At 50.3% G+C, this 17,107-nt stretch overlaps 1 protein-coding gene across 6 annotated transcripts in view; it reads right to left on the bottom strand.

The window, feature by feature from the left end:
• Positions 1-17,107, bottom strand: part of ATF7IP (activating transcription factor 7 interacting protein) — an 815,446-nt gene that overhangs the window by 641,643 nt on the left and 156,696 nt on the right. For 2 of the 6 annotated variants that reach the window (XM_078640199.1, XM_078640208.1), the window contains exon 1: positions 8,432-8,576. The exons of the other annotated variants lie outside the window; for them this stretch is intronic. In XM_078640199.1, the coding sequence (XP_078496325.1) occupies positions 8,432-8,526 (95 nt within the window). In that variant the 5' untranslated portion in view covers positions 8,527-8,576. Of the gene's footprint in view, positions 1-8,431; positions 8,577-17,107 lie in introns of those variants that run through there. 6 annotated transcript variants of the gene reach the window in all.

The raw sequence follows: 17,107 nt of genomic DNA, 5'->3' as shown, positions 1-17,107 counted from the left end.
ATTCAGGCGTAGGAATTCTGTGTCCGACTTTGTGACCCATATGCCCAGATATCGGAATGTCTCCTTCCAAACCAGGCCCCTACAGTCTTCAGTTAACTGTGGCTGCGGCCCTGCCAATACTTGTCCCAGTTGATGCGATATCCGTAGTACTCAACGAACGTGCGTAGAATGATCATCAACCTATGAATGGAAGCATCCGGTCGCTGTACGTATAATAAAATGTCTTCGGCATATAACGATATGTGCTCCTCCCAGGTCTATGCCCCACACCCCGGTGTCCGCCCGTATCCAGTTGGCCAATGGTTCCAGCGCTAAAGCGAATAGGGTCGGGGAAAGGGGGCAGCCCTGTCTCGTGCCCCAGTCCAGCTGGAATTCCCTTGACATAGCGCCATCGACTCAGACCCTCGCAAGTGGCGCAGTATACAGCAGTCTCACCCATGATCGGAAGTTGTCCCCAAAGCCCAGTTTCTCCAAAACCGCATACATGTACTGCCACTCCATGCTATCAAAAGCCATATGGGCATCGAGGGATAATAGGGCCGACGGTATAGCGGGCGGCGCAGACACTGCCTGCAACACACCAAACCGGCGCCGCAGATTTAGCCGCGTGCTTCTATGAGGCATAAAAACCCGACTGATCCGGGTGGATCAGAGATTGGACAACCGCTCCCAGTCTTGTGGCCAGGATCTTCCCAAGGACCTTCATTTCGTAATTAAGAAGGGATATGGGTCTATATGAGCTGCACATGTCTTGCGGGTTGCCGGCTTTATGAATAACTACAATCGTTGCTGACCTTACATCCCGCGGAAGCTTCCCAACCTGTTTTGCCTCAGTGAACATGCGCAGCATGTGAGGTGCGATTCTACTCGATACACACCCAAACGCCTCTGCCGGGAACCCCTTGGGGCCGGGTGCCTTCCCAGCGTGTAAGTCCCCCATGGCCTCTTCCACCTCCTTGACTGTAATATCGGACTCCAAAATGTCCTTATCCGCCTGATCCAATATAGGCAATTGTAGGGGGGCCAGGAAATCCAGGCAATCCTGCTCCCGCCTGGTAGTCTGCGACCAGTATACTGCCTCATAAGAGCGCAAACTCATCCGCTATACCCTTGCTCGTGTCTCGCACAGTCCCGTCCGGCAGTCCTATCCATGGCCCCCAGTTTTGTTCCCTATCCCGCTTCTCCAGCCAGGCTATCATCTTATTGGCCTTGTCCCCTAAGTCATACAATCGCCTCTGGGTGGCTAGGGCGCGCATTCTCGCCGGATCAGTAAGTACATCCCTCAGTTCTTTTTCTAGGAGCCGCAACCCGTGACGCCGATCCTGTTCCTGCTCTTGAGTTTGCCCCTTTGCGTCCTCTAAGGCATAAAGCTTCAACTCTAATTTGTCAATTTGTGCATACTTGTCCTTGCGCCATTTTCCAACCTCCGCCTGTACAAAGCCCCTGGCTACGGTCTTATATGCCTCCCACACTATTCCATGTGATCTGACTGAGCCCACATTTTCTGCAAAATATTGGTCTACCCGCTCTCGGAACTTCTCCTGAAACTCCAGAGTGGTCAGATATCCCCCTCGCCTTATGATATCCACCCTAGAAGAGGCCCATATGCCCCGTCTGTGTGAATATGTAATCGATCCTGAGCCATGAGCTTCGGATATATGTGTGTATTGCCGAACGTGGGAGTTGTGTGCCCTCCATAATTCCAGCAGGCCCATAGCATGCACAAAATCCCAGAGATGACATATTCCCCCCACCCCCCGCCCGGCTGGTAGAGCCTGTGACCTGTCAATGCCCCTAGCCATGACCTTGTTCATATCACCCCCTAAGATCAGTATCCCAGTTGGCATATCTAAGAGCAGTTTCCCTATATCGGGGAGGGTGATACTGTGCAACTTCGGGGGAATGAAAAGCCAACAAAGGTTCAGCGTCCGGCCCTCCCATTGTGCCGACAATGCCGCATAGCGCCCCAAGGGGTCTAACCATTTCCGCCCAATTATCAGCGGCAGGGAGTTTTTAATGAGAATACCCACTCCTCTGGAGCCTTTGGTAAAGCCGGAGTGAGCCCGCAGCGTGTAGCCAAATCTGTTAAGGGCCTTGCAATAATTCCCAATCAGGTGAGTTTCCAGGAGTAGGACAATATCTGGGGCATGTCTGTGAAGGTATTGAAGTATCATGGTGTGCTTAATCTTGTTCAGCAGGCCATTAACGTTCCAGGACAAGATATTGACTTGTCGTGTCTTTGGTGTATGCATCATAGATATCTATCAAACAGACCATGAGGGATGGCTGCCCATACCCCCCCCCCCTCCCACCTCCCGCCTGCCCACCTATAGTGCCGTTGGAGCCAAAACCGTTACATAGTGTAATATCAAACCCACAAAAAAAAAAACAGTCAACCTCCCCCCCCCAGCCCCCCAAACCTCCCCCCCCCTCCCTGCTACCCTGCTACGCCGGCCAACAGGGCCTGACATCCCCCAACAAGCAGAGCGCCTGTAGCCCTTACCACGAAAACCTTGGGGGTGAGTGCTACAACCAGATTGGCAACCTGAGGGTTTCATCCGGCCCATCACTAGAGTACACTAGCCATCTCACCATGTCCTATGACTGGGGATGATATAAAAAGTATAGGATTCTGACCCAAAGACATGGACCATGCATTCCCCCCTCCCCCCGATTGTCACAAACAGTTCGATCTAATAGATCCAGTGGCCGTTACTTTCTCCCGCCTGGGGGTCACCCTTTAGGACAATGCCCTCCACCCCATCAATGTCCCAGTGGTTTTATACACAGGAGTGTCATTATACGTTACATGCTCTCCATCCGCGCCCAGCACACCACGACAGACCCAGCCATTTCACCCCATGTCTGGCGACGCCGATAGACTTCCGAGTCCTGTTCCTGCCGGATTGAGGGCCACCCTGCTGCTGCCGCTCTTTCCCAGTGGAGCCCACAGAAGAAGTCAAAGATTGGGGTGCTGCGCTCCTCCAGCCGTCCCCCTGCCTGGGGCCTCCCGATGATTGTACGTGCTCCTCCAACCAGGCATATACTTCCAGGGATGTGAAAAAGAAGGATTTCCCATTTGCTAGAAGCATGAGACGCGCCGGGAAAAACATCATGTATTTGATACCATGATCGCGGAGCTCTTTCTTTACTCCATCAAACGATCGGCGCTCTTCCTGGACCGTGAGCGTGAAATCAGGAAAGAGTCTAATAGTGGCGTTTTCAATTTGTAGATCTCCATGTTGAAGGGCTGCCTGCAAGATGGCGTTCCTATCCCTATAGTTGAGGATCTGCTCGATGATTGTTCTCGGGGGAGCTCCGGGACACGGCGGTGGGACCGGCGCCCTGTGTGCGCGTTCAATGACGAAGAATTTCGACAGGAGATTGGGCTTAAGGTGGTTTAGAATTAGATTCTCTAAGACTAAGTCGACGCTTGGCCCTTCCATCTTCTCCGGCACTCCCACTACCCGTATAATATTCCTTCGGGCCCTTCCTTCCTGGTCTTCCAGCTGGGCCGTCACCAGCTTCTGCTGATGGGTCAGTTGCTGGACCTGCTGCTGCAACTGTTTGGTGGTGTGTTGAAGTTCTATAATGTCCATGGCGTTCTGAGTGGTCTTTTCTGAGGTCTCGTTTAGGTCCGCCCGCTGCAGCGCTAGCTCTATGGACACTTTATCAATCTTTGATTCCTGCGTGGTACCCAGAGTTTGTATAGCCTGCATTATAGAGGTCAGGGAAGGCTCCTGTGCCTTAGTCAGGTTCCCTGGGTGGGCCTAATTCCCGCCACCCGTCGCAGCCGTATAATTGTCCATGGTGTTGGTCTGTGTCATCGTGGTTTTTATGGGCTTCATGTTAGTCTCTGATACAGTCCACAGGACCACAGAGGATGTGGCACACCACCTTTTCACACTCTGGAGCACTCCGCCACCACGCTGCTTGCACCCCCCCAGCTCCAACTCCTTGCCACCCGAGAGGCGCTCGTGTGAGGATGGGCGGGATTCACAACTGGGCCTCTTGGTGATACTGCGCCCTCTACGTTGCCACAGCAGTTCAGGCCCACGGATCCGCCAGCGCCTTCGTCACTTAGGCTCCCCGTCAAGGAACCGCAGGGCCGCCCCCCCCAGTAGGCCAGTTCGTCCGTCCTGGGGTCTTACCACCCTTGGTATCTGTCGGTATCAGGGCGTCTTCCCACAGGCCACACGCCGCACCTCCCAATCCAGGGCACCGCGCCTCCACCACCACTAACACTCCTGCCCCAGTCCACTTGCCTGGCTCCGTGCACACGCCGTCTCCCACTCATCAGCCATCATCATGTGGACTGAGTGTCTGCCTTCCCGGGTCCTCCGGCCCAGCAACGTGTTGCCACTCTTAGCTCCTCAACAGGGAGCACAGGTATTCGCCGTCAGGGAGTTTGCCGCCCGGATAGAAAGGGCCGACATGGACGAAAACTTTTTACCAATATTATCAAGTTTACGGCCTTCCTTATCCGGTGGCGCAGTCAACGCTGCGGACGGATTAATAGATTTACGCTGTGCAGCCTGCGTAATAACTGAGTCCGGTTTCGTTTGGCCTATAAGGCATGCCGGAGCCGTGGCTGGGGCCTTATATTTTTTGTCAAGCCTGGGCGGAACTGGAATCAGAGATGAGGGGTTTTTCATTATGTTCACCCCTTGATCCCAGATATACTCAATGATAGGGATGGATTGTACAATCTTCTTGAATGGCTCTTTGAAGTCCTACAGGAAGCAATCCTGGGTTTGCGTGGTCATTTCAATATTAAACCTTGCCGCAGCTATTTCCACATTATTATGAAACCCCCCGATATCCTCTGGGGGTGAATCCGCCTGTGCCGGGTTAGGGGATGCCGGATCCTGAATGACAGTTATCCCATTCATCGTCCTGAATTTCTCCTTCCTCCTGCTGTCCTTCCTCTTCTCCTACTACTTCCTCCTCTTCATCAGAAGAAGGTAGAGGTGGTTAAGTGACAGGATCTTGACGAATGACAAGTGGAGATGGTCTAGGGCGAGGAGGTATCACAGGTGTAGGCTGCTGTACCGGAAGAGGCGGAGTGGGCGGAAACCGTTTTTGTATTCCACTATGAGAAATTGCAGGTCCGTCACTATTGATGCTGGGAGGCACACCATAGGTTGTGAGGAAGGAGGCGGAGTAATTTGACATTCCTCCTGATATCGCCCTTCATCCTGACCCAGGTCTTCATAGTCTGAGCTTTCATGGCCCTTAACATGGAGTTCTGATGGACTTGTCGCAGGTTGGAACCTTGAACCATCATCAGAATCCTCTGTGTCCAGCAGATGGGTCGGTGGCAGTGACTGGACCCTGCTAGGCGATGTCAATTCCGGCGTTAAAGTACTCGTTGTCAGTCTGTAGTGCGTATAAGAGTACTTCAGCGTAGGAGACTCTGTAGTCGACGAGCCCGTTAACGGGGTGGTTGTCGACGGTGGAGTGTCAATGGCCTAGGCAGACGACTCAGTTGTCTTCATCGACGAGGATGTTGTAGACGGCAGCGTCAACGGTTCTCTCTTAGTCGACGGAAGTGTCGACGTTGGACCTGTCGTCGATGGCTTCGTCGATGATCTCGTCGACGTCGGCTTAGTCGACGGTTGCGTCGACGGCCTCGTCGGCGCCGATGACTTCTTTGACACCGGTGTCGACGTCGTTTGCTTCGTCGACGATGGAGCAGTCGACGGTGCCTTAGATGCCGTCGATGAGGAAATCTTCGACGCTGAAGTGACTCTCGTCGACGACGATTTTTTAATAGCAATGACTGATAAAAATCGACCTACCCGTCGACGATGATGCCGTGGTAGAGGTCATGGCGGAGAAGGACGATGCTGTCGACATAGATAAAGTTGCTGTCGACGTCGTCACAGGCATGGCCGAAGTGACCAGCAAAGGCTTTTTGAAGGCGACATCCTGAAGAGAACTTGTCCCTGCCATGGCCTGTGGACGAACCTCTGAAGCCTTGGGCGCCTTCTTCTGAGGTGGCTCTGCAGACCGGCCTGGAGATGGCGGTCTGGGCTTTTGGATGAGGAGTGTGAGCTCCTAAAGGAACACTCGCTCTCTCCTGAAGAGACTGATCCTCCTCTTTAAGTCTCTTGAGCCATAAAAGCAGGCGCCCCTCTCTGTACTTCAGGGTCTTGGCAGAGAAAGTGCGGCAGACTTAGCAATCCTTCGCAGAGTGGTCAGGATAGAGACAGTAAAGGCAGTCTTCATGCCTGTCATCCACATGTAGTCTCAACTTGCTGCATGAAGCACAGGGTCTAAAGAGCCCTTTTTTAGGAGTGTCAGACATGGTGGACTGAAGTACTCCTCCACAATAATAAGTTCTGTGAGAAAAATATGGAATAAATCCAGAAATACCAGAAAGCTGGGCAGAGCTCAGTGGAGACTCCCTTAGCACAACGTGCGGTAGAAAATCTGAGGGACTATGGCTCCTTCCAGGAAGGTTCTAGAGGGTGGTAGTAGCTGATTGGCTCCTGGACAAACTTCGGTCCTTTTTTACAAAAGGACTTAGATAGGTTACTAATGTGAGGCCTCTGGCCTATTAGTATGTATATGTCTATATGACATTACTATTGTTATGTACCGGGGACTCCCACCCCGACGACGGGGAATGATTCAGGCATGTGAATCTATGAAAGATACCCATAATACTGGATAAGTTCCGATGATCAACGGAGTCTTAGCGAGCAGTCGCAATAGCTGGTAGGGCAACACAAATAGCTGACCATCACTAGAAAGAATACATGTCACAGGCTATGCTGCTCACTACAAATTCACTCCTAGGTAGGGTGATATGGCAGATGATATTAAATATCCCAATGCAAACAATTTGTCTATTGCCTAAAACATGAGGTACAAACACTTAAATAAGCATATCAGTCTTCAAAAGGTAGGGGGAAATCCCTGCCTGACAAATCCAATAGGTCTGGTGCTGGTGAGCACACATTTGTGTTTAGTTACCTCTCTTTTGAAAACATATGCACATAAAATCAACAAATGTATCAAAAGTTTAAAAAACAAATCAGCTTTCCAGCAGCCAGGGCACTGAAGTACACTTCTTTTTAGGCAACTGCACACATGCACAAAGGCTAAATGCTGCCACTCTTACCTCAAGACAGCCATTCGATTAAATGTGCTGGCCTACTGCCTACATCATGCATGCCGTAGAAGGCTGAAGCAACATTCAATAACACTTGAACAGACCAACTCGATGAAGAGGTGATGGCCCAATGTACCTATATATCTATCATAAAAATAAGAGGCTGGTGACAAAGCTAAACCTATAAAGTGTGGGCACAGGCCTTTCAACAGAAAAGTCTTCGTAGTCTCAGTAAGGTATGTGTTAACACTGAAAAACAAAAGCCTTGTGTAAGTTTACACGAGGAGTCAAACGTTGTGACAAGCATCTCTGATAAGTATCTTTTTTTTTTTTTTTATTACACACCAGCTCACACTTTTTACCGGCTGATAAATGAAGGGAGCACAGCACAGTCATGGAAAAGTAGAGTAGAATGTCATTAGAGCAGCAGCAAGTGCAGACATCTCTGAGCCATAGCTTTCAGACTGGCTTATATCGTCTTTGTATGCACCACCAAACGGAAATATAAATCAACCCACTCTTTACATTTACCTCATTACCTAGCTCCAAGACCCATAGATTCCAAGTCAAGCACTCCGTCAATCTCTCAAAACTGCTTCCCACGTCGTGATCTCCTTTTCAAATACTTAAACCATGTGTGGAATAAAGTGTCACCAAACTCCAAAAAATTCAGAGATGTGCATTGGTTGGTGCATGCAGATCACACATTTTTAAAACGTAGGCCTACCGGACACCTATTGGCTGAATGTTTTGCGCCATTTTGCGACCCTGAAAGGCTAGGCCAGGCCTATGGCAACCAGTACCAAAATAGCTCCGATGTATTGCGATTAGATGATATGTATGACCATGCCCAGGAAAGACGGTGATAGCAGACTCTACATGTTACCAGCCCAGTGTTCAATTATTGTAGCAAAGATACACACATATACTGGCAAGGTCAATTTAAGAGCCACAGGGCTGCAGTGTTTGTGCTGTGATAAACTGTGTGGCCTGGTGTGCGTTTCTTCAAATTGTACATACATGACATTAAAAATGCATAGGTTCAACGCATACAAGCTTCTCTACTTAGTGCTCGGTCTTAAACAGGACCAAAGGCAATGCAGAACCAGGCCCAATTCAAGTTATGCTTTTATCTCGGGAGGCTGCCCCCAAACTTTTTAGCATCCAATGAGAACTACTAAGTAAGCAACCATGTTATCAGGAATCCTGCAAATGAAAACTGGGTACAGGGTTAATTATCTTAAGCCAGCAATGCTGTAAGCTTAGCATAACAAAATAATGCAGTCCTGCTCTTATAGAAAAACAACATACCCCAAATGGAGGCGGGTACTGCCATGGTGCCTCTGAGCAGCTCTTCCTGCAGAAGCTCTGCTACACGGATGGCAGGCAGTGAGGGAGATTTGCATAACTGATCCGATTGGGGGAGAGGGAGCAGCCTGTGGCAGAGCAGCTAACACAAAGCATGGGAGATTTGCCCAGCAACAGCTGATATAAATAGAACAGTACAAAAGCAGCGTGTGGGCGTGGGAGCAGACTGAATCCCGATAGAAAGCTCACTAAAAGACTCAAGCAAGCATTTCGAACTGGCACCACCACTGGCCGGGCCGCAGCACTGACAAGCTGAGCCTAATTGCCTTCTCTTAAGGCACAACTAAATACAGAAATATGTATCTTCCATATAGGGCTCGGTTACAGCCTTCTGTTTACCAACTGCTTTGTTTTTGCAGGCAGAGCCGCACACTGAAAGCCTCTTCACTTAGCCATAGTCACTCAGGATCAAAAGGCCTGTGACTGGTGCGGAGTGGGATAGTCAGAAGGAGTAGTTTCTGTCCTGTAACTCCAGTTCTGTAGTAGGGGTATCTCTGTTATAGTCATAATCTAGTGAATAGTCCCGCCCATGTGCGTGGACCCCGGAGCAATCAAAAATAATCTCTTACAGTGTCAAAAAATGCAGAAATGCATAGACACTTAAGAGAAATTTTAAAGACAGATAATGCAGCCAAAAAGGCTACACTGTCCAGTACTTCAACTAGAAATTCCACCATAAAATCCACAAAACAGCAAAAGCCTGTACAGATTTCCATTGCTTTAACAGCAAACTCCCTCAGGAATGATAGAGAGAAGAACCTGGACAGACAAGCCCCATAGGCTGCCATTATGTGGCTTAAATAGGATACTGTGCCTTTAAGGAACCTTCCAGAACCTTCTCCCAGTATCCCAGAATGCATAGCAGGTCCAACTTAGTTTCAGTTCTTTTTGAAGGCGTAAAAACGCCAGACCTGTAGCATTATGTACCTGAACAAATCTCCACCGGGGAGGAGGGCGGGCGCTTATGACTATAACAGAGATACCCCTACTACAGAACTGGAGTTACAGGACAGAAACTACTCCTTCTGTAGTAGGGGATCTCTGTGTATAGTCATAATCTAGTGAATAGAATGGCAAGCCCATCCCCACATCAAGCGGCGGTGGAGAATATGAAAATTACGCCACTATTGTGCGAACAAATTCCGCAGCGAAGCCTGCCCAACCTGAGCGTCTGCCCTGGCATCAGTGTCCAGGCAGTAATGCTTAGCAAAGGTATGGACCGACTTCCAAGTGGCCGCCTTGCAGATCTCTGCAAAGGGAACATTGCGAAGCATAGCTGTCGTGGCAGCTTTGCCTCTGGTGGAATGAGCCTTAGGTTTACCCCCTAAGGTCTTATTAGCTTTGCAGTAACACAATTGTATACAGGACACAATCCACCTAGAAATGGACTGTTTAGAGGTAGCAAGACCTGTCCTGACTGAGCCATAATTAATGAACAATTGGTCAGACCTACGAATATCTTTAGTCTTATCAAGATAAAACTTCAGCACCCTCCTCACATCCAGGGAATGTAAAGACCTTTCCGCTGGAGATGACGGATTCTGAAAGAACGTAGGCAAAGTGATAGTCTGATTGATATGAAAATCAGAAACAACCTTGGGAAGAAATTTAGGGTGAGTACGCATAACAACCTTAGCAGCATGAAACACAGTATAAGGTTCTTGGCAACACAACGCCTGAATCTCACTCACCCTGCGGGCCGATGTAATGGCCACGAGGAACGCCGCCTTCCAGGACAGGTGCTGCAACGAAGCCTTATGAATGGGTTCAAAAGGCTCCTTCATCAATCTGGACAGCACCACAGGAGGGAACACTTTCTTCAAGCCTTCCAAAAAATCTTTGATCACAGGGATCTGGAAGAAGGAAGTCTGTGAAGGGCCTTTCCTGTAGGCAGTCAAAGCAGCCAGATGAACCTTAATGGAATGGACATTAAGGCCCGACTGCGCCAGATGTAGTAGATATGGAAGGATGACATCTTCCCTGCATGTCGTAGGGTCATAGTTCTTAGACTTGCACCAGATGCAAAACCTCTTCCACTTGTAAGCATAAGAAGTCCTAGTGGAAGGTCGCTTAGCCTCCTTCAGTATGTCCATACAATCCCCTGGGAGATTCAGATGGCCATATTGCACTATTTCAGGAGCCATGCCGCCAAACTCAAGGACGAGAGGTTGGGGTGAACCATCCGCCCCCCGAACTTCGTGAGAAGGTCCGGCCTGCACGGCAGCTTCATGTGAGGAAGGAGAGAGCGGTGAAGCAGGTCCGTGAACCACCACTGTCTGGGCCATTCCGGGGCAATCAGGATCATCCGCGCACTGGACTGGGACAGCTTGATGAGAACCACCGGAATCAGGGGAATTGGTGGAAAAGCGTACAGAAAGCTGTTCGACCAGTTGATCCATAACGCGTTCCCCAGCGTCCCCGGCTGGTAGTACCTGGAGGCGAAGCCTCGGCATTTGCTGTTTTCGGCGGTGGCGAACAGATCCACGTCTGGAGTTCCCCACCTTGCGAAGACTTCTCCTAGTACTTCGTCGTTTAAGACCCATTCGTGGTTTTCCTGAATGAGTCTGCTCAGTTCGTCTGCCTGAACATTCTGCACACCTGGCAAATGGGTGGCCGTTATCGACAGTCCTCGAGCCAGAAGCCAGTGCCAGATCGCCTGCGCCTCCTGCGACAGAGTGCGCGATCTCGAGCCCCCCTGCTTGTTGAGGTAATACATCGTTGTCGTGTTGTCTGTCTGAACAAGCAGAGAGTTGGTCTGAAAGGACGGGTGAAAAGCCTTCAGTGCCAAGTGCACAGCCCTGAGTTCCAGGAAATTGATGTGGTACGTGGACTCCATCTGGGACCACGTCCCTTGAATTTGTAGGTCTCCGGAGTGCGCTCCCCAGCCCTGGAGAGAAGCATCCGTCACGATAGTCTGTGTGGGAATGTCCTTGTGGAAGGGAACCCCTCTGAGGAGATTCTCCTTCGAGCACCACCACTTCAGAGACTGAAGAGCATGCAGAGACAGTCGTATCTTGTCGTCCCAAGATCCTCTCCTCTGGTCCCATTGATCCTCCAAGCACTCCTGCAGCGGTCTCATGTGCAGCCGCGCATGTGGCGTCAGGAAGATACACGAGGCCATCGATCCCAGCAGAGAAGACACCGTCCTCACTGTCGTGGATGGAGTAGACATGAGAGCCTGAGCCTTCCGAAGGAGTGATAAACGTCGCTCTTCCGAAGGAGACACGCTTGCTGACAGTGTATTGATGGAGGCTCCCAAGTACTGGATGCGCTGGACCGGAATCGGGACCGACTTGGACATGTTGATGCGCAACCCCAGCTTGTTCAAGAGAACGCACGTCTTCTGGAAGTGTGCTCGAGCTTCCGAGAAGGAGGAGGCCTCGATCAACCAATTGTCCAGGTACGGGTAGACAAACACCTTGTTCTTCCGCAGGTGTGCTGCTACCACTGCCATACATTTTGAGAATGTCCTGGGTGCAGACTTCAGCCCGAAGGGCAGCACCGTGTACTGATAGTGATTGGTGCCGACTTGAAAGCGCAGAAACTTCCTGTGTTTGCATGCAATGGGCACGTGGAAGTATGCGTCCTGTAGATCTATGGCACACATCCAATCTCCTCGTTGCAGCTGAGGGTAGATCTGATGCAACGACAGCATGCAAAACTTTTCTCTGCGAATCCACTTGTTTGCCTGCCGCAAATCTGGAATGGGCCTGAACTCGTTTTTGTCCTTCTTGCGGACAAGAAAGAACCGAGAGTAAAGACCTCTTCCTCTTTGAGACAGAGGTACGTCTTCTATCGCCCTTTTCCTTAGCAGAATGTCTGCCTCCGCCTGAAGCTCGCGCAGTTGATAATGCGAGCTGACGGGAGGAATCGATGGAGGAGGGCTGGTGAAACGCAGACTGTATCCATTGCAAACAATATTCAGCACCCACTTGTCCTGAGTAATTTTTCTCCACTCTGCCAGAAAAAATTGAACGCTTCCCCCCACCGGAGCGGGTAACGGACGAGGGGGAAGTAACAGCTCAGGGTCGAGACCCGGCCGGGCCCTTGGAAGCGGTAGAGGACTGCTGTCTACCTCTACCCCCCTGGCGTTTCTGGAAGGGCCTTCTGTACTGCTGCTGCTGTTGCTGCTGCTGATGTTGTCCGGCAGACTGCCCCCTTCCACGACCCTGCGACCCGAACCGCCGTTGGAACTGGTGGTAGGGTTTCTTCTCCTTGGGCTTCTCCAAGCCCACCGCCGTCAGGGTCTCCGCCTCGGCCTTCATCCTGGCCATCTCGTCATCCGCGTGTTTTCCGAAGAGGGTATCTCCGGAAAACGGGAGATTCGCCACACGTGGTTGTGCTTCCGGTTTAAGCGACGTCAACCTGAGCCAAGCATGGCGTCTCTGGTTAATCCCGTGGCAGTATCCGTGCGCAGACAGCAAGGAGATATCCGCCGCGGCGCTGATGGCCTGGTTAGAGACCAGCATCCCCTCCTGGACGATCTCCATGAAGTCCTCTTTGCGGTCTCGAGGAACGAGGTCTGCAAACTGCTCCATTGAGTCCCACAGTGCACGGTCGTAACGTCCCAACAACGCCGAGTCACTGGCAGCTTTCATCGAAGAGGAGGACGTACCACACGCCTTCCGACCAGCAGAGTCGATCCAGCGGCTCTCCTTGTCTGGAGGCACCGTGGAAGCAGGGGAGGTGGCATGAAGCTTCCGGGCCGCCGTCACAATTACCGAATCCGGCACCGGGTCCTTTCTCAAGAAGGCTGGGTCCGAGTCCGGAGCTCTGTACTTTTTGAGGAGCCTGGAAGGCGCAGACTTCACCACTGCCGGTGTCAGGAAGAGCTGTTCAGCCGGCTCGAGGAGCCCCGGCACCAGAGGCAGCAGGGGGCGAGACATGTGTTTTTTATGTAATGTCTCAAAGATCACCGAAGTCGAAGGCGTAGGCGCTTCAACCTTGATCCCCAACTTCGCCCCTCCACGCAGGAGAACCTCCTGGAATGTGCCTATATCGTCTATCGGGGACACTCTAGTCTCCGGCGAATCAGACAGTGTGGGAGAGTAAGAACGGGTCCCAGCTGCAGAACGTGACCTGGACCTACGCCTCCTATGGCGATGCCTGGATCTCGATGAAGAACCACGTCCACTCCTAGATCTGTCCCTTCTCCCCGAGCGAGACCTCGATCTCTTGGGTCGCGGACGTTCCGCTGGCCTCCCTGGTTCAGAAGCCTTAGGCTTCCTAGGAGTCTTCTTCGGTGGCGTCGGAAACTTGGGCATCGACACCGCCCTCGGCGTAACCGGGGGCGGGGGAGTAACCGGACGCGGGGCCTGCGGAGCCGGCAGAGGAGGCACTGGCGGAGGGGTCGGAGCCTTCGGAGGCGGACCCTTCGGTAAAGGAGGCAGCGAAGGAGGTGCAGAAGGCTTCTTCGGGGTATAAACCTCGGAATACGCCGTTCCCGGCGAGCCATCATCCTGTTCGGACCGTGGGGAGCCCCCCACAGTCCTAGGCCTGTCCCTACGGCCTCCAGACGCTGAAGATCGGTGCCCAGACGACGACCGGGGATCCTTAGACGTTGAGCGGCCCTTAGGCGTCGACCGTTTCTCACTCTTCGACGTCGACCGGTGTCCACGTCTCGACGTCGACCCCGACCAGATGGACGAACCACGAAACCTCGACGACGAGCGATGGCGCCTCGACGGCGACCTCGACCTCTTCGTACGTCTCGACCTCGACCTCTTGGATCGTCTCGACGTCGATCCCTTTGAATGTTTCGACGTCGACGTCTACGGCGCCGGAGACTTCTCCCGTCTCGACGGCGGTCTCGACGACGAGGATCCCCTCGACGACGATGTCCTTGACGGCGAACGGCGGTGTCGCCTCGACGGCGAGCGCCGACGCCGGGTCCTCCGATGTCGATCACTCGATGGCGACGACGAGGAGATCGACACCGGCTTCGACGGCGGCCGGAACACGTCCCTCGACGTCGACGGGCGACGTTTTCTCAACCCAGAGCCCTGGGGAGACCGGGAACTGGCCGTGGACCTCCCTCTCGACGTCGTGGTCATCGCAACTGACCCAGACGGAGATCTTGGGCGCGGGCTGGACTTCCTGCCCCTGGGGAGCCCCCCAGAGGCCTCAGCATGGGCAGAAGGAGCCCCTCCTGACCCACCTCGTGCCTTCAATCTTGTTTCTTCAAGTCCCTGAAGTCCTTCAGGGTCCTTCCAGAGAAGCCTCTACAGATCACACAGTCCTCAGGGATGTGGGAAGAGGGAAGGCAGAGGATACAGACCTCATGGGGGTCTGACTTGGCCTTCTTCCTGGAGCACTCCGGGCATTTGTCAAATAATGCTGGCATTATGGACAATAAAAGAGTGCAGGAACCCAAGAAGAAAGTCACTAAAGTACTTTAAAAGCACCAAAAATCGAATTTAGTGTAAAAACACCAACAAAACCCTTGAAAAGGGAGAGCTCAATGCTCCAGGGTCCTGCTTGCAGGAGCCGGAAAAAATAACTGAAACTAAGTTGGACCTGCTATGCATTCTGGGATACTGGGAGAAGGTTCTGGAAGGTTCCTTAAAGGCACAGTATCCTATTTAAGCCACATAATGGCAGCCTATGGGGCTTGTCTGTCCAGGTTCTTCTCTCTATCATTCCTGAGGGAGTTTGCTGTTAAAGCAATGGAAATCTGTACAGGCTTTTGCTGTTTTGTGGATTTTATGGTGGAATTTCTAGTTGAAGTACTGGACAGTGTAGCATTTTTGGCTGCATTATCTGTCTTTAAAATTTCTCTTAAGTGTCTATGCATTTCTGCATTTTTTGACACTGTAAGAGATTATTTTTGATTGCTCCGGGGTCCACGCACATGGGCGGGACTATTCACTAGATTATGACTATACACAGAGATCCCCTACTACAGAAATGCATTTGCGTGAGCTGGGCAGAGAAAGCTTCATCAAAGCCTTACCCTCATCTTGCCATCCAATACTTCAACAATGTGTTAGGCAAGTGTGAAAAAGGAAGCCATTCATTGTGGTTTTGTTGATGCTTCATCTTAGGTTAGGCTGCAACAATCCTCTGTTCCACACAACTTACACTTACAAGCCTCAGTAAGCAGTGGTACACACAAGAAACCGGTCTGCTCAGCCGTAGCAGTCCCCAGACAATCAACTCCCTTTTACATCAACCCTTGTACAAGTTCACTCTTCACCAACTAAGATATCACCTCGTTATAACGAGTAAACAAAAGTCCTTAAAAGTAATATAGGGCGTATTTGGTTACCTAGAATGTACAAAAACATTCTAACGTAACTAAGCCATTTCAAAATAAAACTTGATCCTGGTGCCTTGGGGCTGAACGGAACTAGAAATAACTACCTTTGGCTTTTAACCAGAAAGGTAAACTCAAAGGATCTTCACCCTGTGCAATATTTAAACAAGATACATTCTGACCTACACTACAAGATACACTGTACATCAGATTTGCCAAGTAATAGTCAGCCATGACAGCCTAACATGGCAGAGAACTGGATTACAAAATGTAGACTGTTTGGATCATTGCTCACCGTCCAACTGAAATGGGTGTTACATCACAATGATTTGCGCCTTCCACTTATTGTATTATGTAACGATGAATCAACTTTTAAAAAAGCTAACTGAAAATGCGAACCAATAAATAAAATAGTAATGAATAAATCACCTGTGTTTATAATGTCATTATTACATTGAGTATGCACTCAATAGATCATTGAATAACATCTAACCTATATTATCCAGGAATCTTTATCCATTATTGGTTACTGTGTAGGTGGGATTCAGGGTCTCAGACTTAAAGGAGTCTCTCATCATGCCCGTCCCTCTCATTTTCACATGCCCTCCTCTCCTTTGTGAAAGGTGAACTAAACAAAGGGAAGCATTCCTTTTCAGATAGAAGGACGAGTAAATAACAGAACCCAATAACTGTATGAAAAAGATGAGGGGAGTCCAGCAACAAAAACCAAGCAGCCAAAAACTCAATCCCTCATGTAGACCTAAACAGGACTTCTTTTTGATACTACTGCTACAAAAAAATAGTGAAAACGCTTTCATCTTGGGGTGCAGCAAACACACTGTGAATGCACAACTCAAGCTTAAAAATCACTTCATTCATGTTCCACAGATGAGGGATTGTCATAAGCACCAAATGATCTGTATATCTTTCCCAAGTTCAGTCCAGTCTCGGAAAGGTTTACCTAGTGCCGTTTTTACCTGCTCGTACAGAATACACTTTGGAACTACTATATTGAGGGATGACTTAAAAGACTCCCAGACTCTTCAGCAGAGCAGAGAACAGAAATACCGATAATGCAGATTGATGGATTAGTCATAGTAGTTGTCACTCAAGACCCCTAAAAATTACCTTCTGCCGAAGATTATATTTTAATTGTACTTTTATAAAATATAGGAAGGAGGGGGAATGCAATTTTATTTTGAAATCTTACCTTATTTTTAAAGTAGGAAGATTTTATATAGATTTTAAATTTGGAAAACTTACAGGCAAAAAAATCTATGTTGCCAGTAAAGACTAGAAAAAGCGTCCAGGTTGTCAATTTTGTAGTGCTGATGGCAAAGATTTTAAGTTTTATTTTTCTGACC

This window comes from Lissotriton helveticus, chromosome 1_1 (assembly GCF_964261635.1).
Source record: "Lissotriton helveticus chromosome 1_1, aLisHel1.1, whole genome shotgun sequence".
Classification (NCBI taxonomy): Eukaryota; Metazoa; Chordata; class Amphibia; order Caudata; family Salamandridae; genus Lissotriton; species Lissotriton helveticus.
Note: the sequence above shows the minus strand (reverse complement) of the source record. Positions and strands in the feature narration are given on the sequence as shown.